Source organism: Rhipicephalus sanguineus, chromosome 11, assembly GCF_013339695.2.
Source record: "Rhipicephalus sanguineus isolate Rsan-2018 chromosome 11, BIME_Rsan_1.4, whole genome shotgun sequence".
NCBI lineage: Eukaryota > Metazoa > Arthropoda > Arachnida > Ixodida > Ixodidae > Rhipicephalus > Rhipicephalus sanguineus.
Genome location: NC_051186.1, coordinates 38,681,798 through 38,702,066, shown reverse-complemented (window position 1 = coordinate 38,702,066; position 20,269 = coordinate 38,681,798). Strand labels below are relative to the sequence as shown.

At 47.2% G+C, this 20,269-nt stretch overlaps 1 protein-coding gene across 1 annotated transcript in view; it reads left to right on the top strand.

Annotated features, from left to right (window-relative positions):
- The window catches only part of LOC119374967 (uncharacterized), a 96,119-nt gene that overhangs the window by 64,774 nt on the left and 11,076 nt on the right, over positions 1 to 20,269 (top strand). Inside the window, exons 4-10 of the mRNA XM_049411104.1 lie at positions 542 to 663; positions 6,554 to 6,674; positions 7,894 to 8,067; positions 9,374 to 9,511; positions 11,498 to 11,649; positions 17,687 to 17,793; positions 20,043 to 20,096. Of these exons, the coding sequence (XP_049267061.1) occupies positions 542 to 663; positions 6,554 to 6,674; positions 7,894 to 8,067; positions 9,374 to 9,511; positions 11,498 to 11,649; positions 17,687 to 17,793; positions 20,043 to 20,096 (868 nt within the window). The remainder of the gene's footprint in view (positions 1 to 541; positions 664 to 6,553; positions 6,675 to 7,893; positions 8,068 to 9,373; positions 9,512 to 11,497; positions 11,650 to 17,686; positions 17,794 to 20,042; positions 20,097 to 20,269) is intronic.

Genomic DNA, 20,269 nt, shown 5'->3' with positions numbered 1-20,269 from the left:
AGTCCTGGCCTCATCTGCGGCCACCGTGATGCTGTTCCCAGGGCCACTGCCAGGTGGCAGCACCATATCGTCGGCAGAGGGCTTTTTCGAGCATAGCGTCGCATTTTCAGCGCAGGCTAAGAAACACTAGGGTATTTAGAATTACGTATCTATGTATTTTCTAGTAAAGGAACACACCACCTAATACTTAGGTATTGATGTTGCGCCTCAGATATGCGTAATTTTTGCTTTTTGATCGACATTGTTCACAAGTATGAAGGCAGCTACCAGTTCAAGATGGCTGGGCGTTCAAGCACTTAAACTTTGGCCGGGTAGCTGAATCGTGTGACAGACAGACATAAAGACAGACCAAAATTTCTGCGTTCAGGTATCCTAAGAAAGACTATCGTCTTTAAAAAAGAAAAGGCTGATATAGCTGTGCAAACAAGAGCACGCGTGAAATGATAAATGTAAGTAATATACTGTGATGATGAAGTAATATACATGCAAACATGTGCGAAGGAAATCGACGCCCGTTTTCCTTTTTTTTTTTTCATTACAGGCACTCAAGGACGTACAGGACAACGATCCTGATAAGAAGACCGTGATAGCGATTGGTTCACTCACCTACAAACCCGTGGGTTTTGAGCTCGAGTACAAGCAGATAATCGAGAATGTCGTCAAGTAAGCACGACACTATAAAATACTATACAAGAGCCGCGTTTACATGAACACAACGCTAGCCTGTCGATTTCAAAGGGCGCGTGGGCGCAGCCCCGATCAGGACAACCTTTATTGCGTTAGAAATTATATGGACACTCGAGGCGCATTGATGCCGTCGCCGTCATGTTCCGTATAAAGAGCAAATCGATAACATCGCCCCTTTCGTCATATCTTCTACGTGCTAGGGAAAGCTTGCGAAGGCTGCAGACGGCGGTTCAAGCAGGGATGAAGCCCGCCGGCTGGCTCCGTCGGGCGAAGGATCATGAAGGGGTGCCGGTGGGGGAGCTACGTCGCTCGGTCAGCAACTGCGATCTTTGATCGAAAGGGCGCGGTCGCGTGCGCTACCTCTACAGAGGTCAGTAGATGGCTCCTACCTCTGTACGTCTAGTTTGCTTTGGTTTGGTTTGCTTTATTCAAGGCAAAATTGAACAAGATTGCCTTGGGGGACCCGACTAAAGGCTAAGTAAATGCCTGACTGGGTCGTGCAACCCTGGCAGCAAAGCAGAAACATACAGTATGTACAGTACGCAGAAAATTCTTACACGTGTACCATAGTGGAACAGAACTACCAGAAGTATGACTAAAAGCACTGAAATATAAACAGAGTCCTTATTCGAGTGGTGGCAAATACAAACTAATGCATGTTTTTTATCAAATAAATTAACAAGAAACTTCTTGACTAGGGTTTCGAGTTGCTCTACAAGACAAATTAGAATATAACAAACAAACAACAGGCAAAGGGACAATAATGAACAAGGTGCATCGAGTACAAAACATCAATGAATAACAAATTTTAAAAATCGAGAAAAGCATCACTTTGTTCAACTAGAAACTCTCTTGTTATTTTTTTAAATGCTCTAGCTGAAGTTCTATCTTCCAGTAAATGTAGTATAGTTGGGTGTTTGTTTAATATGTCTGGAATTTGTGAAGCTAATCGTTGGTCACCGTAGTTCGTTCGTGATCTATATTTGTATATTAAGCTCTTTCTCAGCTCGTATGGTGTTTGTTGCACATAATATGTTTCCAGGTATAGTGATGCATTTAGTCTATACTGGTGTAATATCTCTAGACAAAGCTTATGTGTGTATAACAGTTTTATAAGCAATACTTTGTACATTTTAAAATATAGTCGAGCGCTTTCGCAAAGGGGAGTGTTAGATATTGCACGTATAGCACGCTTTTGTAATATCAACAGAGAATTAAGGTTTGTGGCGGTCGTTGTGATCCACACCAAGGAGCAGTATGTTAGTCGTGAATGTACTAGAGCGTAGTAAATCTGTAGCTTGACATTTGTTGGGACGTAGTATCTCAGTCTATTTAAAATGCCGATTCTCCTGGAAAGATCTTTTTTTATCGCGTCAATGTGTGGAGACCAAGAAAGTTGTTCTTGGAATAGAACTCCTAGAAATTTTATCGTTTTTGTGCGCTGAATCTCGGTGCTCTGGAAGTAAATTGGAGTGCATGGTATATGAGTTACTCCTTTAGGCTTGAAAACCATGTACTTTGTTTTAGGAATATTCAGTTGAAGTTTATTTGCGTTTAACCATAAATTTAGCTTTTCCATCCAAACGTTAGCTTCTTTATATAGCTCACATACGTTTGAACCTGCGAAAAATACATTTGTGTCATCAGCGTACAATATTATTTTCTTGTGTCCCTCGATATTTACGATATCATTAATGAACAGCAGGAATAGGACAGGTCCAAGAATCGGTCCCTGGGGGACACCATACTTGATGTGTTCAACTTGAGAGTGTGTATTATTTACAACGGCATATTGTTTTCTAGACGAAAGATAACTTTGTATTAGTTGAGCTGTGGTACCCCGAATGCCGTAATACGGAAGTTTTCGTAGAAGAAGATCGTGTTGTATGCTGTCGAATGCCTTTCTAAAATCCAGAAATATTCCTAGTGTATAGATTTTGTTTTCAATGTTGTCTAGAATGTATTCTTTGATGCTGAGTAGAGCAGACTCAGCAGATTTGTTTTTGCAAAATCCATATTGGTCTTTTGCTATTATATTGTTTGCGTTTAGAAAGCCCGTAATCCTCTTATATATTACTCGTTCAGCCATTTTCGCGAACACAGATAGTACAGATATAGGCTGTAATTGTTGTCGTGCTCCGCTCTAACCGCTTACTTCACGCTGAGGCGACAGACAGCATGAATACGCTCCTGGAGCGGCCGTATTCTCTTAAGCCAGCGTTTTGTAGCGTTACGCGAGATCGGATTCTAAAGAAGTTAGCTGCTAGCCTTAATTGAAACTTATTATGACATTCCGATTTGTTCCTATCGCGTTCACTGATTCACACTTGCGGCCAAAATGTGACATTCTTTTTTACTTTAACAGTTTATATAGTAACAGTTCTTAAAGGCCAACTCCGGCGATTTTTTGGCCATGTCAAAGTAATGGTGCTTTTATATTCCTGAGACGCTCCTGTCACGGGTCCGATAGCAGAAACACTCGGCAAATTGGAGAATAATTTTAAATAAGCAAAAAGGCTCAACACCGAAACCGAAACCCAACCGAGCATACTGTCTTCGCGTGACGTATAAGTGGTTACAAAACCGGAAATCATGCAAGGCATGGCGGTCCCGCCAGCGCGTAGTATGAAAGCTGCGAAAGCGGCGAAGAGCAGACGCTCATTTGAAAGGTGACTCCGTCGGAAATCTTGTGTGTGACTGACCGTGTCACGTGCACAAGCTGAGCTGTCGGAAAATGACAGCTGCGATTCCGACGCATTTGGAGGCCAACTGTAATGGTCATTCCTCTTCGATGAAGTGGAACACACCTGTTTAGCTCTTTGCTTGCCTGGTTGCACATTCCACCGCCAGATGGCACCACCTGTCCAGGGAGCTCAAGTTTGTGGGGCCGTGATCGGGTAAAATGCTATCGCTGAGAAGTTCGCGGACTAACTAAAGCTTCTTAATATCGCTATGGGAAGAGTGCATAAGTTTGGCAATAGCGGCGTTCAACATCGCGTTGGTACGGCCGAAGGAATTTAATATAAGCCAAGTATGAGCGACCTTTCGCACCATTAGGTTACGTTGTTTCGCACGTTGCGAAGCTCACTGTATATGCTACGGGAAGTGTTTCCGTGGTGTTCACGCACGTGCATTCTTTAGTCGGTACGGTATTACCGTACTTTCCGTGTGGTAAACCGGCACTGCTAGCTAAAACGCAGGGTAATCGAATTAGGTGCGAGGGTTTCGTGACTGCCAACGGGGAATCATGTGCAGCCCACAACGCGACACCACTCAATTGCCACCCATCGCACGCATTACCACAAGGAACTGAAATTCACACGCCCAGCCAAAGAAGCGCTCGCCAAACACTCGCGATTGTTGCCTTGCGGATAGCAGACGCTCTAGGGGCCCCTCGGTTCCGTCACTTCCGCTTAACAAAAATGACGTCACGCACCCAATGTTGCCAATAATTTTGGGAAGCGAGGTGGGGAGAGTCGGGGCAATCAATAAAATTCATTTGCAATGAACCCGCGTATGTCTCCAGCTTGTAATTTGGCATATATAACAGGACCGTGAAAAGGAACGTACCCAGCGAATTTTATTGAGATCCATGGACCTCGAAAAATCGCCGGAGTTGGCCTTTAATGAACAAATAAAGATCGGCTCATATGCGGATGATTGCATTATTTACAATGATGTTCATGTCGCAAGATGTCCGCTAAAATTGCCATTTGAAAGAAGGTCTTTCTGAAGAAGAGATTTTTGAACGTGTTTTGACGTCAGAATTCGAGAAACTTGGATACTGACTTCCAGAATGACTGAAACCTGGGACCCTGATTCTGCGATACAGTTTTTGTTCCACGGTTATGTTTGTACGCATGGTGACCGCATTGAATGCTTCACGAAAGAGTGCTTAAGACTATTCACGCCTTTGTAGTTGATGAAATATCCAGACACAGCCAGACACAGCCAATCCCGCCCGCCTGAGACGTTTGCGCTTACGGTGCGACGACCGTCACGACATAGCCAATGGCGCCCACCAGCAGGGTTGCCAATGGTGGCTACTTTTCGCCAAATTGGCGAATTTGAGAGGCTCGTGGCGACCTAAAATTGTGAATGGCGACACGGCGAATTTTTGGCGATTTTCGGCTTAGGTCTCCACTACGTTATGCATCCTAAGCTCAGTGTCTTCCCAACGAATGAACGGCAACATTCTCTGTATTTTTCATGGTTTTAGACCCACGAGTAGAATGTGCACATTACGCGTCATTCGGTATGTCCGTCCTGTAACTCATGTGTATCTCCTCAATTCATCTAGATACAGGAGGTACTGCAGCGGCCCCTAGCGACATTCTAGCAACGTGTAAGTCAGCGGACTACCTTGCATACCGCGATGCGGCAGTGTTTTACTATAAGTTTAAAGGCTTTAGGTGCCTTAAGCTTCTCTAAAGTTTCGCTTCTGAAGGGGCTAGACGACGGGTCGGCCGCGTCTTCCGACCACTTGTTCCGCCAGAGCTCCAACTGTTCTGAATAGGTTGGCGACTTATTCACTGTTTCAGTTCCCCCAATTCAGCTCGTAAAGACTGTTTTGGAATAGCGAAGAGAGGCGGATACGCGTACGTGGCTATTTGTGCAATAAAAAAATATTTATTGAGGCATTTTCCACTGTTCTCGGTGAGCGTGTGCAATGAAAACAATTGTTATATAACATTTTACCTTATCTACCTGTTCATTAATAACGCATCGGATTGACGCGTGTAGATATAAGTGACTATAAGAAAGGGTGGGTGGCGTCCGGTATCCTATTAGTTCACACTGAAAATGTGTAAGACTCACTAATGATCGGTTCCTGTAAGAATTCTGTCGCGTTACCTTCAATAAACCTTTTAATCCTTTTAATTCATAGAAGGGTACGTAAAGCTGTCTACAAACAATGATTTCACAGTTTTCGCCCAAGGTTTACCACACCTTTACTTTTGAAACGGTCGGATAGAGATGGAATTATATCATGAGCGTTTCATTCATTCACCTTTGCGCCACCACGCACATCTTGCGGATACTCCGAGAAGCAGCACCATGTACTCCCATGGTGAAGCGGGCGATACGACTGGCATTGAGAAACGTCGATATAATTGAAGGGTCTAGAATGGTACTGTATTCTGCGGGGCTATTGAGTGGAAATTTTTATTACTATAGGTATGCCGCACATATCTATAGAATGGCGACTTTTTTGGCGAAATTTGTGAAAAAATGGCGACTTCATGCTCGTCGTTTGGCGATATTTAGTCGAAAGTCAGTGGCAACCCTGCCCACCAGAACCATCAGCGCCTGACTTCCAAAGCAAGTCACAGCGAGGCCGTGACCGGCCTCCGCGAGGCAGCCAATTCCGCCCGCCAGAGGCATCAGTATACTACGGATGGTGACCCAGGACCTCTGAATGTTTCCACCTGCGAGGAGAGGACCACCGCCATAAAGGGGCGATTTTTGGCTGGACTCCATGCTCGCAGCGTGGCCGAATGTAGTGAAGAAGAGCGACGCTCGGGCACGGGCGCATGCTAGGCGAGAGAAGCAGAGGAAGACGAGGAGAGAGAGAATAGAACAGCCGGCCCAGCGAATGGGCGTTGTCTTTGTTTCTCTCGTTACAATATATATATGGGACGAAGACAGTCGTGTGTGGGCCGGGCCGTATAGGGCCCGCGGACCGCGTACACCAGACCTCTGGTGTATAATATGAGTCGGATAACGGCAATGAATTTTGAAAGCGCCGGGTTATGATTGGAAGTGTTAGATTTGGCCGTTAGGTGGATATTAGCAACAAGGTAGATGGATGAAACAATTCATGTTACATATAACACGGCCGCCCTCGTGCTTTCTCTCATTGCAGCAACTTCAACGCCGACACGGTGATCGCCATATCCTCGGTTAGCACGATGGAAAGCAACGAAGAATGCTACGCCGTGCCACCGAATGTTCTCAGCTCACCGTCACCCGAATTCCCTAGCCTCGTGAGTGTTCTGCATCCGTGTGTCGTGCATCAGGCAGACCGCACTATCTAGTAAGCGCACAGAAGTTGCGTAACATGAAATTTGTGAAAGTGTACCATGTTAAGATGCACCGAACTTACCCTTGAACTGACCTACGGTGTCAGATTCGGCCCTTTAGCCCGTGCCTCCAAGACTACGCCGCAATGTCTCTTAAAGGGGTCATGAAGCATCCCTCAGGCATGGTGAGAAAACACATCCTGTGGATAGCAGACACTGGTGTGAATATCTCAGCCAAATCTTGCAGTCGTGCGCGGCAAGGAAAGTTTAGAAGCGAAACGCGAAGTTCCCATTTTCTCAGGCGCCCTCTTTTCATACAGAAGACTGCGCTCATTCTCTTTCGAATCTGCGGGCGCCTGCTGTTTGACGTCGAACAGCAGATAGCATGCTATTGTCCAACAGCCCACATAAATGGAGAGCGGCGTTTGAATCAATTGTGCTTCTTGTCTCGGGGTGCTGCCATGTACCGGCTCAGCGCTCCATCGCCTGCTAACATTACACAGTCAGCCACACTCGCGCACAGGAATCACAACGGGAGAGAGCGATATCGTTTCATCACGCGCGCTCAAGGTCATGACTCGCCCTGACGTGCCATCTCTCCCTTGGTAGTTTCTCCAGCGCGTTCGTGGGAACGAGAAAGGAGAGAAATCGCTTAAAGCGCGGTAAATCCCTGTAACTCCGCTCGTTCTTAACGGAATCGAGAAATTTTAGCGGCAGTCGATTCTTCAGGCAATAAACTCTGATATTAAGGTCATTAGATGATTACATAGAAAATTGGTTCATGACCCCTTTAAGGGTACTGACGGCTGTACGCTGCCACGCAAAATTAGATCGATCTTTATGGAATGCCCTCTTCAACGTAACGAAACGCACTTGGCCCTAAAATAAACATTAAAGTTTCTGCATAATTCCTCAATCCAGGGCTCTGAGAACCTCCTGTAAGCATGCAGTGAATAGCGCTCGTGAAACGGTATATCCCATCGCTACACCCTTCTCTATTGGCCGCTTCTACCAGTGATAAGGCTTACGTTTGCCTTGAACTCCCTAAGCAGCATGCAGCTCGTGAGCGGCGTTAGATTTCCATATGGACACTTCGTCTGTTTGTTATACATTGACGAATGAAGGTAATCCAAGATAACTTGAAAAAAAATGGTTTATTGCGCATGCGCCACGCATCGTGCAGGAAACCCACTGGCCGTTAGTGAGCGCCAATGCGACGTACGCAAGCGACAAGACGCTGGTGGGGCTCTCGTTCGAGATGGGAACCCTGCTCTACATCCTCGAGAGTGAAGCCGTCAGCCTGCACGTCGGCGCCTACGCAAAATGCACGGACTTTGGCATGACGAGTCGTGAGGCGGTGAGTTGAACTCGGCCTGGCATTCGCTGCTATAAGGCTCTCACACGGCCCATTACGCATTTGCCTGAGACGACTAGAAGACGAAAGCCATCTCGTTTTGCGGCTGAGCTGTTAAAGCTTTTCCTTAGGCCGGTTCGCGTCACCAGAAAAGTAAAAGCTCCTAGCATAAGAGTTTAAAAAATCTTGGTTTGGAGCGGGAATTGAACTCGGGCCTTCTGTATGGCGGGCAGATATTCTACGACAGAGCCACGCCATTGCTTGACACTGCTTCGGGGGAAAGAAAACATATACACGCGTCATGTAGTGCGAGGTGAGAAAGGGAAGAGAGGGTGAGAAGGAAGGAAGGGCGGAGGTGAGAGAGACAGGAACGGCTATGCGCCACAGAAAGCGCGTATGTGTCAAGCAGCACTTAGCATAATAGACGCTTTCAACTGAGCGTCGCTTACGCTCCGCTCCGTCCCGAGCCATGCAGTGCAGAGAACTCCGTATATATATATCGCGTCTTGGACGAGCGCGCCTTGTCGAGACGCGGTCAGCTTGGCTGCAAGCTGACGGCGAATTAAAACCGAATGGACGCACCTTCACGCTCCATTTACTTCATAAGCGGAGAGAGAGGTGCGTTCTGCGGTCCGCTGCTCGCACCATCGTTCTGCGCACACGCACTACAGGTATTTCTACGCGTTTGTGTGTATATCGCGTCACGCGCCCTACAGTTCCTTCTACGCGTCTTTGCGTAAATCGCAAGCACACTTAGGCCTGACCGGAGCGAATAGTAAACTCTCAGCCAAAAGTGTTTGATCATGCATAGTATGGAATAGCAAGGGGATGGGAAATGGAAGTGAGGAGGAGAAGTGACGCAAGGGTGAAGAGGAAAAAAAGGAGCAGGGGGTTATGTGCCAAGCAGCTCATATCATAGCGTGATCACGCATACTATGGTATAGCAAGGGAATGAGAAAGGGAAGTGATGCAAGGGTGAGGAGGAATAAAGGAGGAGGGGGTCACAGAAAGCGGACATGCGCCACGCAAAGATTGACAGATGAAAGAAAAAGAGGATGGTGATAAAGGAAAAGTCAATCTGCGTTCGCCCGGTGATGACGCTTGCATGCCACCAATCTAAGCCTAAGGTTTCCAAGGAAAGCCACCCATCCCCGCTGTTCCTTCTGGCTTGGCACCGCTAGTGCGAAGCTGCCCTAAGCTTCTTTTTTCAGTCGGTTGTATTGATGGGCTCCAGAATATTTTTGTCATTTCCATACGGGAAATTCAAGCCAACGAAATAAGCCAGAACCGATGGTATTTTTTTTCGCAGATCTGCGGGAAAAGGACGAGCACCTCCATAAGAGAGCAATTTCTGGATGAGCCGTACGTCGTGTACGGCACGTTTATAGACGACGAGACTCAGAAGCGCATCGCCTTCGCGGAGTTCTTCACCAGCGGTCGAGACAAGGTGAGCGCTATACAGGATAAATACACTCAGCAATAAACTAATGAAATCAATAGACAATGAATCTAAGGAAGGTGTAAGGGATATCACTTCTGTGTTTTAAATGTAGTATAGTAATTACGACATAAGTGGAAAGGAATGAAAGCGGACGAAAAATCAACTTTAGCAAAAACAAAAAAAAAGACGAAAGCTTGCACTCGATCGGCCGCGCAAGGCTTGAAACAGCGAAGCTATAGCTGCCTTCATTTGAAAGAGGCGGAGACTGAATGAGAGAAGCCTCTATTTAGTCCTAAGTACAGCGGTGAGCATTCTTAGGGTGAACACAGGAGCGCGTGGCCGACGGCACTGTCAGCGCCGCGTAACGGTCATCGCTTGAAACATTGCACATGCGCATCATGCGTTCTACGAAATAATCTTTTCATCGCGCGCACACAAGCGTATCCACAACAAGCGTCTTCATGACGTGGTGGGCGCGGTGGAAAGAGTGTATCGAAAAAAATCACAGCATATCCACGGAGTGAATGATGATGAGTGGGCGAAGCTCCGGAGGTTCATCGGTAAACCGTGAATCTTCCGTGAATTCTGCCCAGTACATCATCACCGACGTGAGATCGGGCGCGTTTATACTAAAGGTTCGATGAGTTATGACGACTTGCAGCTCACTTTAATTTTACATGTACGCTGTGAATTTTCATTGTTTAGAAAACCATTGCTTTAGAAAACATCTGGCGTCTTTCGTTAAGCAGCTGGCGTCTTTTCATTTTGCTTTAGAAACATCTGGCGTTCTTTCGTTTTGCTTTTACAAAACATCTGGCGTCTTTCGTTGGTTTATTTCATCAATCAACGGCGTTTTGAACAAAATTTTTATTGTTTAATGACGCACAGGAGAAATCTCACCAGGCACTACCTTGGAGGTAAACAATGGCTGCTAATGGGAATGAGAGACAGAAGAAGTCGGCTTTTAGCTAACACTTACACTTCTACTTCTACTAACGTTTCCTACTGGAACATGCCAATGGCTGCTAATGGGGAATGAGAGACAGAAGAATTCGGCTTTTAGTTAACGCGCACGCTGCGAATTTTTTATTGTTCAACAACGCACAGGAAAAATCTCCCACCGGCACCACCTTGGAGGTCAAAGCGTAAGAATGGTTACGCACTACGACTACTACTACGACTACGAGGGACGAACGGGTGCCGCCTTAAGGAGCTTCGCCCCTAAAACACATGCTGCGCATGTGCAATGTTTCCAACGATGGCTGTTGCGCGGCGCTGACAGTGCCGTCGGCCTACGTCGGCCCTGCGTCGGCCACGCGCTCCTGTGACTCCTGTGTTCACCCTAAGAATGCTCACCGCTGTACCTAGTAGTCATCGTCGTAGCACCACCGGTAAAAGCACGGGCGGCGCGCCGCTCATACTCGGCTTCCCATAGGCTGGATCCTGGCGTAGAGCCCGCATATGTGCAGCATTCTGGATCCTGTACCCGACATTCTCTCGTCACCGCTGTCTCTCGTTCTCGACTGCGTACTGGCTGCATACTGGGGATCTACTCGTCACTGCCGCTGCCGTTCTCGCTTAGCCGCAAGTCTTGCTTCACGAAGCGCGGCTTCTTCTTCGGGATTGCGAACGATCCTTGGGCGTACCACGGCTGCTTCTGAGCACGCGCGTCGCGCGGCGGCGCGCTCGCTTATCTATAGCTGTTGCCCCGCTGTCGGCGCATGCGCAGTTGCGGTTTCCGGAGCCCTCCACTACGGCGTGCCTAGTAATCATATCGTAGTTTCGGCACGCAAAACCCCAGATATTATTGACTTGTTATCTATTACGTATATATTTGTATATATTTGTATTTGTATATAATCGTAAATGGCCCCACAACTAGCCTTCGGCTAAGGAAACCATACTGTGTTTGCGCATGTTTTGAATCGACTTAACTTGTGGAAACCAGCTCGAAACGATAACTCAGCGGGTGATCGCGCTTTTCGCACGCAGTACTACAAGGCCATCAAGAAGTACGGCTCCGTACGACGCCGACTCGCCTGGATGCTGTTCAACGTTCACTTGGGGGACGCCAGAAAAAGATGCGGTTCAGACGCCTTCACCATCGTGAGGCTTATCTGCCAACAGATTCGCGGCATTACAAAGTGCGGCTGAAAAAATGACCACACCCCCCTCTTTTTGGACCCATACACAATGTCCGGCCAATCAATCAGACTGTGACGTATATTCGTTGAAAGTCACGATAATGTTTTCTTTGTTTCCACGTTTACACTGGGTCCGTGATGGCTGCGTATTTTTCTTTAATTTCCGCGAGTCTTATGCTAACAGAGATGCCGAGGACTGTCTACTCGGTCATCGTTGGCCCTTGAGTAGCAATAGTTAGGCAGCTCAGCGCATGCGCAATGTAAAAACGGACCCCCTAGAAGCGTTTTGGAGTTCTCTAGTGGAGCTTTGATGCTCCCTAGTGGCGTTTTTTATGTTCCCTAGCAGCGTTTTGTAGCTGCCCAAAAGGTTATAAAAATGACAAAAGTAACATGCCCGGCTCACGATGTCACGAAAAGGAAGCGGCAGAAACTTGCGCTTGTTCCATATTTGCATGCATTCGGCATGGGATAAGAAAAAAAAAGGTGTGCAAAAGGATTTTACCTCTTTTCTTTTTTGTTTAGCAATAAGCTGTGGCGGTTTCGTCGTTAAATTATTAAGAAGACATGCCAACGAAGGCTGGAGCCCCGAAAAAATTGGTTGCGGTGTAAATCGCGTCGATTGCTACGTGTATTGTCGACGCGATGACGTCCACTTTTTTGTGCCATCCCCTACCACCAACCGAGGGTAGAAGCGGGACCAGCACCGCGACACCGTTTCGAATAATAAACGTTGATTCCTCCACCTTCCCGTCTGCTCGTTGTAAATGCTGGCTGCTACATTTCGGTTGATGGCTTGCCGAAGTGCAAATGCCCGGGTCGTTGGATATGCACTAGTGTGTGTATGTTTGAATAATAGACGACACGACATGGGAACCACTGGGGATGTGAAACTGGACGTGTGCCACCGAGCATGTCGTTGACCTGCGAGCATCGCTGGAAAAGGTATACCCGACTGGGTAAATGCCCCAATAATTAAACGGAACAAGGGGTAAAAAAGAAAGAAATTGAAATTTGCTACAAAGGATGTGAAGAAGTCGGAAAAGAAAGAAGACGTTTTGTTTACCTAATGACGATGACGATGACAATTATCATTTATTATCCCTTAAGGGTCCTGGGTTGGGCATTACATAAGGGGAGGGGGGGGTAACGATATGTATATACAAGGTCACATTTACAAAGAAATATCAAGAGAAAAAGGCATGTTAGCTTTGTGCACTGCTATGAAACCAAGGGGGGAAAAAGACACATGCTATGAGGTTACAAATATTTGCATTGTGGTGCCACAAGCACAAAAAATAGAAATAAAAGAAAAAGGAAACATCATAGGTCGTATTTACAAAATGTTTTACGTGCTGGTTTAGGAAGCAAAATTACACAATAACCACAGTTCCAAAGTTCCACAGTTAACCAAAAGTAGAGTACAGCAAGAATATTTTCTATATTAATTTATTTCTTATTCGATTAGAATTATTTCCACCCACCTTTTTCCTTTTTTTGTTTTTAATTATCATTCTCGCAAAATTAGCTTGTACAAAATCCTTTTGTTGTACAAAATGAGAAATTATTATCCTTTCTAGTTTTTAAACATTTTTTAAGCTAACCGATTCTTGGCCAATCCCCCTGAGTGGGTGTGAGCCAGCAGGATAGGATCTACATCTACATTTACAACAAGGAGTGCTTACGTGATACATCGTTATGGAAGCGAGAACTATGAAATGATATCACTTATGAGGCACAATTTTCAGGAAAGAACAAAAAGATACAGGACCAGATATTTAATATAAATCAGGAAAAGGAGCAGCTGTAAAGTAAAATTCCAGTTTCGTTTATGAGTCAGAGAAGTAAAGGCCTCTTCCGTTAAGTTTAATTTTGCCAAGTGAGCTGATACTAACTGCCTGAATTTCGAACTGCCACATTCACGGGCGATTGATTCGGGAAGCAAGTTCCATTCTTCTATGGCCAAGGGTAAAAAAAGGATTTATTGAAAGAGTTTGTAGAGCCAGTTATACGCTGCACACTCGTGGAATTGAAAAGCCGACGTGATGTTCGCACAGGTGGTATTAAAATGGGGGTTCGAAGGTGAGATTGGGATAATGGTTGTGAAACAGTGCCAGCCGCAGTGTCTTTCTTCGTTGAGTTGGCGATGATGCTTCTGGGATGAGTGGCACCTATACCCACTCAGGAGGATCGGCCAAGAGTCGGACGGGTCATATGTTCTTAATTTCTTTTTCATATCCTCGTTGGGACGGGGCTTCGCCTCGTCCCAACGGCCATGCACTCCTGGCAGAATCACGAAAAGGCGAAGCTTAATATACTCACTCGAAAAAGCATCAAACGGGTGCTGGGTATTCCGATGAATGCCAGCACAACGAGGCTAATGCAGCTCGGGGTTCACAACACGTTAGAGGAAATTATCGAGGCGCAGCACACGGCTCAGGTTGCCAGGCTGTCTACTTCGCCCGCTGGCAGGGAGATTCTGGCGCTTTTGGGTTGTAATCCATCTCTTGAGGAAGAATGCAAGTTGAGCCTTACTAAGGAGCAGCGAGCCAGTATGTTTTCCCGCTTCCCCGCAACATGCATCCGCAGCACAATGCAGGCAGGCGAAGGGCCAGAGGCGAGGCCTTACTAAAACAAGTTCGCGATGACCCGCACTCGGCATGCTTTGTGGACGCCGCGCAGTACGGCAGATCGGCAAACTTTACGGCCGTCCTAGTGGACCACAGTGGCGCAGTTCTCAACTCTGCATCTCTCATGAATACCACCCCTGCTAGAGCCGAGCAGGCCGCGGTGGCTCTCGCTTTACTTGACGAGAATAGGCATCAAATCTACACCGATTCTCGCGCGGCTGTCAGAGCCTTTGCATGAGGTTCCGTTTCCGCCGAGGTTGCACACATCCTAGGTGACAGTCATTTCCTCACACACTATCACGTGGTTTCCGGCTCATCTCGGATCGCACTTTTCCTCTCTGACTAACCTCAACGAGGTCGCCCACACCCGCGCGCGCGAGCTAACCCACCGCGCCTGGTTGGACGGAGGCGGTACCTCGGGGACTGGTAGGGAGGTTCTTCGAGATCCTTTATTCACATTCAACGAGGTTTCTAGGCACTACCAGCTGTCTAGGCGAAAGTTTTCTCTTCCGCACGAGAAACTCTCCAGGCCTCAGGCTGCCACGCTTCGAATGCTGCAGACCAGGTCTTATCCTAGTCTATCAACCCTAAGTTCTTACACGGATGCTTTTGAATCGAACTGCCCGATTGTGGCGCGAGAAGCAATTTAGATCACATGCTCTGGCGGTGTCCCTCCTTACGGGGCCCTCAACGCCTCACTGAAGAAGAGTGGTGCTCCGAGCTAAGGATCTCGAATCTACTACACCAGTTAAGGGCCGTCCAGAGGGCCCACGACGCGGTGGTGAGGCTTGGCCTCCCCGTCCCCACGTGGGAGCGGCCCGCGGCGCTGCCGCCCTGAACGGCTGCGGTGCTCCTCAGGACTATCTTAATAAAGTTCATTGTCTGTCTGTCTATCCTACTAGGGGCTACGGTGCCAATTAGACAGACGAGTGATTCTTAATGATAAATGAACTTATCTTTTTTTATCACTTTTTTTGTTCAGAACACAAAAAGTCATGGCAGCTTTGCAATAGTGATGTCAAGCCTGAACAAATAGCGGAGCTGAGTGAATTCCTTGTTTCTCTTTAATTTTTTTGTCTTTCTTTTTCTTTCTCTCTGTTCCTTGTATCTGTCTTTTGTACCTGTTGCCGTCTATCTCTTTCTTTCTATTTATTTCTCTGTCTGTCTTGCTCTCTCTTTTTTTCTCTCTTACTCTCTTTTTATGTCTTTCTCTGTCTTTATTTCTATCTCTCCTTTTTCTCTCTCTCTGCTTCTCTCTCTTTATTTCTTTGTTTCTCTTTATTTCCCTTTTCTTTCCCTTTCGGCCTTGCTCTCTTTTTTTATATTTCTTTTTTCGTGTCTATTTCTCTTTCTCTTTCCTTTTATGTCTTTCAGTGTCTTTCTATCTTTTATGTCTTTATTCCCTTTGTTTCTCTCTATTTTTCACTTTATTTCTCTTGCTTTCTTGCTCTCTCTCTCTCGCCTTTTTTCTCTTTGTTTCTCTCTCTCTTTCTCTCTTTCTCCCGTGTTTCACGTGCTCCACATCGCCGACCAGAGTTTTCGTTTAACGCTCGCACCTGCTGTACTCGGTAGTGGGGCTTGCCCGATTCCTGTGGCGCATATACACCTGTGATTTTCTGCGGACGCCAAAGTTTTTACGGCCAGCTTAAACAGCTCCGCCGTTAAAAAGGTTACCGACTTAGGGCCGTTTTTAATACGCCACCACACATTACCGGGAAATGCCAGAGTCATTCAACACTTTTCACCGTTAGTTAGGCAGGCACCATGTTTTGATATCATCATCGTCATCATTACACGTAGCTCCTCGCGCTGCCACAGCTTCATCCTTTGTCTGGGTTCCTTGGACGACCCTGTCCTGACTTCGCAAGGTGCGTACAGCTTGATGTTGTCCAGTCGTGGAGCGCTAGTGTACTCTGCGCGACGTTACAGACAGCACAGCCACCTCCGGACGCATTAAGGCATCCTCCGTTGAAGATTGAATCGAATCAGCATGGACTACACCTTCTGTAAGGTGGACCCATTCGTCATTGGCCACCGATCGCGTTCGTGCTCCTGCCCACGTACCGACCCGCGGCGTTCAACCACACCTGACCACATCTTAACTAAGTCTTACGTAACCGTATGCAACCTTTTGTCACGTTCTTGTCACTTAGTAAAACCTTCCTTTTTTCTACAGAAAAAAATTGTTTTCTTTGATGTAATCAAGGTCGCCATCTTCGGTAACTATAGCGCGTCGAGAAGCTGCGTAGTAAACAAGAAGCGTGACATCATGACAGGCGCACATCAGGCAACGAATTGATAAGGGATAATCGGGCGAAAAAATGGTCACCATCCAGAAAATTGAATGACGCGCACGTGATGAAGCGGGACACTAATGCCGCCGTGGCCGCCATGTCTGGGTACTAGCGCGAGGAGATGCTTCGCCTCTAAGTTCACGTAAGAACTGCAGTGTTCGTGTAAACTCCCTGTATTGCTTTTTCACATTTCGCGGCGGTGAACCCAACGTTTGCCGTCACCGCAGGATTGGCAACAGCGGTTCGCCAGGCATGGAAGCCACGTATGTCCCGTATTATCCCGAGTATGGTACCCAGTACAGTACATGGGGCCCATCGAACCCTTCGTTGTATTCTACAAAGTCCACTACAATTACGACTGAAGGTAAATTATTGCGTAGCTGCGGCTCGTCTACGTACTCGCGCACTTCATTCTCTTATAAATATTTTTTTCAGCACAAGTAGAGTAAGTATCTTTTCGATTGACTAATCGATTATCAAGAGAGACTATTACGTGCATTTAACAATGTGCTTGATTGGACTGGTTGGTGCTGCATGGTAGACGAAGAATGAAAAGTGCATTGCTTAAGCGTGCATTGCTTTAAGGGGCCACAGCGCAACGACAAAATTTGCGTCGATGTGCTGAAAGACACGCGTTCGAAGAAAAAAATGAAAAAGTGCTCAAGGTGATGACGCGCGCTGACGAATGGACACATCTTGTTGCCCCTTTGTCATCCTCCTCCCTGCGCAGCTTTCAGCGCGCTCGCTGGTACGAAAGGAGAGAGAAAGCGCTTAAAGTGTGCTGCACATCCCTCTAACGCCGCTCGTACTTGACAGATTCTAAACATTTTTGCGGCAGTTGATTCGCGAGGCAATAAACTCTTCTAACGAAGCCATTCAACGATTAGTTGGAAAAGTGTTGCAGTGTCCCTTTAAGCTGCCAACAGCGACCGCTGCTTCGCTGGATTGTCACTGCCGTCGATTTTTCGATGACAGCGACAATCGGGAAGCTTTCTTTCTGAAGCTGAAATCCGAATGAGTGCTATGTATAGTATCGTGCTACGAACGGTCGGATAACGATTAATTTTACTCTTTGACATATACGAGCCTTACGACACCAGAAAGGTTACCTTGCAGGGACACGGGATCTTCAAGCGGGCTCTTTGCACTCATTGTCACTGTAATCATATTCATTGGCATAACCTCCTTGGTCGTCGTCCTGACCGCCGGATTCCTGCACAACGGTGAGCATTCAGTTAAAGTGGTCATGCACGGTACCCATTACTATAGCGAATTGGGTTTGTCGGTAATGATGCGTGTTAACGCGAGCCTAGAGGGGTCATGAACCTGGTGAGAAACACGTTCATGAGCTTGGCAAGAAAACGCATTCTGCGTATAGCAGACACTGCTATGAACATCTCAGCCAAATCTTGCACTCGTGTGCGGCAAGGAGGGCTTACAAGCGAAGCGCGCAGTTGCCACTTCCTAAGGCGGCCTATTTTCATACAGAGACCCGTCCTCACTCTCTTCGGGGCAGCCGACACCTGCTGTTTGACGTCACACAACAGATGACATGCTATTGGCCAACAACAGATATAAATCAAGAGCGGCGTTTGGATCAGATGCGTTTCCTGCCACTGGGTGCAGCCACGTGTCGGCGCCGCGCTTCACGCGGTCTGCTAACGTTACACATTGAGCCACCGTCACGCAGAAGAATCACAAAGGGAGAGAGCGATCGCGCTTCATCACGCGCGCCGACGTAACTTCTTTCCCCTGTGCCATCTCTCCCTGTGTAGCGTCAAGCACGCTTGTCGGGACGAGAGAAGAGAGAAACGCTTAATAACGCGTGCGACAAATAATTAATTCCGCTGGTTCTTGATGGATTCGGGGGATTTTGGGGGCAATCGATTCATCAGGCAAAAAACTCCGAGACTGAACCCATTCGGTGACTACTTGTAAAAGTGACTCGGAACCCTTCTGAGTTACCGAAGAGCACGTCCTGTGCTACAACTACTGTTCGTCTTCAGCGGGGCGGCTCGTCACTGAGTGTGTCATATACTATCATCAGCGACGGAAACGTTTACCGCAAATTTTGTCGCCGTTTATCGCTGGCAGTGGTGGAGCTAAATACGCCGGCACGGTCAGCATGCGCTTTTTGGACAGCTGCATATAGTAATCGTGACCGTAGAATACACTGATTTGCCTGAACCTCAACCCATGTCAGTGCTATGTCTTTCATCGTCGTTATTATTCTGACATGCGTGCACACTACCGTTGTTCTGAGCCGTTCTTGAAGCCTGATGCTCTTATCACGATACACGCGCAAAGCAAGGCATGTAAAAGATTTGAGATTCGTCCTGCAGTGGACAAACAATAGATAATAACGATGATGATCATCATGATGCCGCAGCTGGGGCCACTGTGTGCATGAGCCGTCAAATGCCCATTTTACTGTAGGACATCTGCAGTAGATACGCAGCACAAGATCAACGTGCGCGTTGTTTTTAAATGGCATGCAGATCAGGGCCACACTGACGATACAGCCCGCCCGCATGACGGCGGGGGCGGAGGAAGCTCGCTTCCTTCGCTGCCGGTCTTGGTCCGAGCCGGTACCGGGACCAGCACATCGACGACAACGCCTGCCGACCAGACATCATCTTCCCACAGGACCAGTAAATGGCGTCTTATTTACACTTACGTAAATGTGAGGTCCGCTATCGCGACTGATTGATTTTAAGTAAGATTTTTTTTAAACCTCCCTGGGTATAACGTCCCGACTCCCGAGCCAAAACTGCCTGTAGCAAAGACTGGGCCCGGTGTAAAACTCACAGGGTTCCTTAGGCATTCGCTTAAGACGGCTCGAAGGCGAAAACCATGTTCTTTTTCTTCTTAGTCGATGTATCGATCCTCCCCTACGCCCCTCCAAAAGCCTTCCGCACCTAACGCGGTTTTGTACTGCCTCCAGGATCGAATATATTTCAAGCTTTCTGCACCTTACCTGGTTTTGCACTGCCTCCGTGATCGGCGCACTTTTGACCAAGCGACAATGTCAAGCAATGCAGTCATCATATGACTTCATGCATGTTATGTGACGACATAGTGAAGTCATGATGACGTTCACCAAGTTTGGAGATATGTGAAGTTATGATGACGTTATCAGTGACGTCATCGCGTGATGATCTTTTGAATCGCTCGTGTTGACGCCGACGGTCACTTTTCGCGTTTGCCGGGGCTTTCACCTTAATAATGCAACTGACTGGGCTAGCATTTCAAGTTTCACCTTAATATTTTCGAGAACCCTGTGTTTTGCTAACGTGCATGCAAAACTGAGCGTATGAGTGCTTCGAACCAGACACCTAGAGCTCAGCTACATAACAGCAGCAGTGAAGGCTAATGAGGCGTTCCATATCGTATACGGCAGGCGAACAGCGTGACGCGATAGGGAGGCGCGTAGTGATGGTCGTTCACACTTGTGTTGTATGTCTCGTTGCAGCAGCGACACCACACGGTCCAACGCCTCCCAGAGTGACGACACCGTGGCCAGAAGGTAAGAGAGGATCGAGTTCTCGCCCAATAAACGCTTTCGCTTCTCGTGAGCTAGAAGCGCTTCTACATGAGAACGACGTAGGTGTGTGTGTGTGTGTGTGTGTGTGTGTGTGTGTGTGTGTGTGTGTGTGTGTGTGTGTGTGTGTGTGTGTGTGTGTGTGTGTGTGTGTGTGT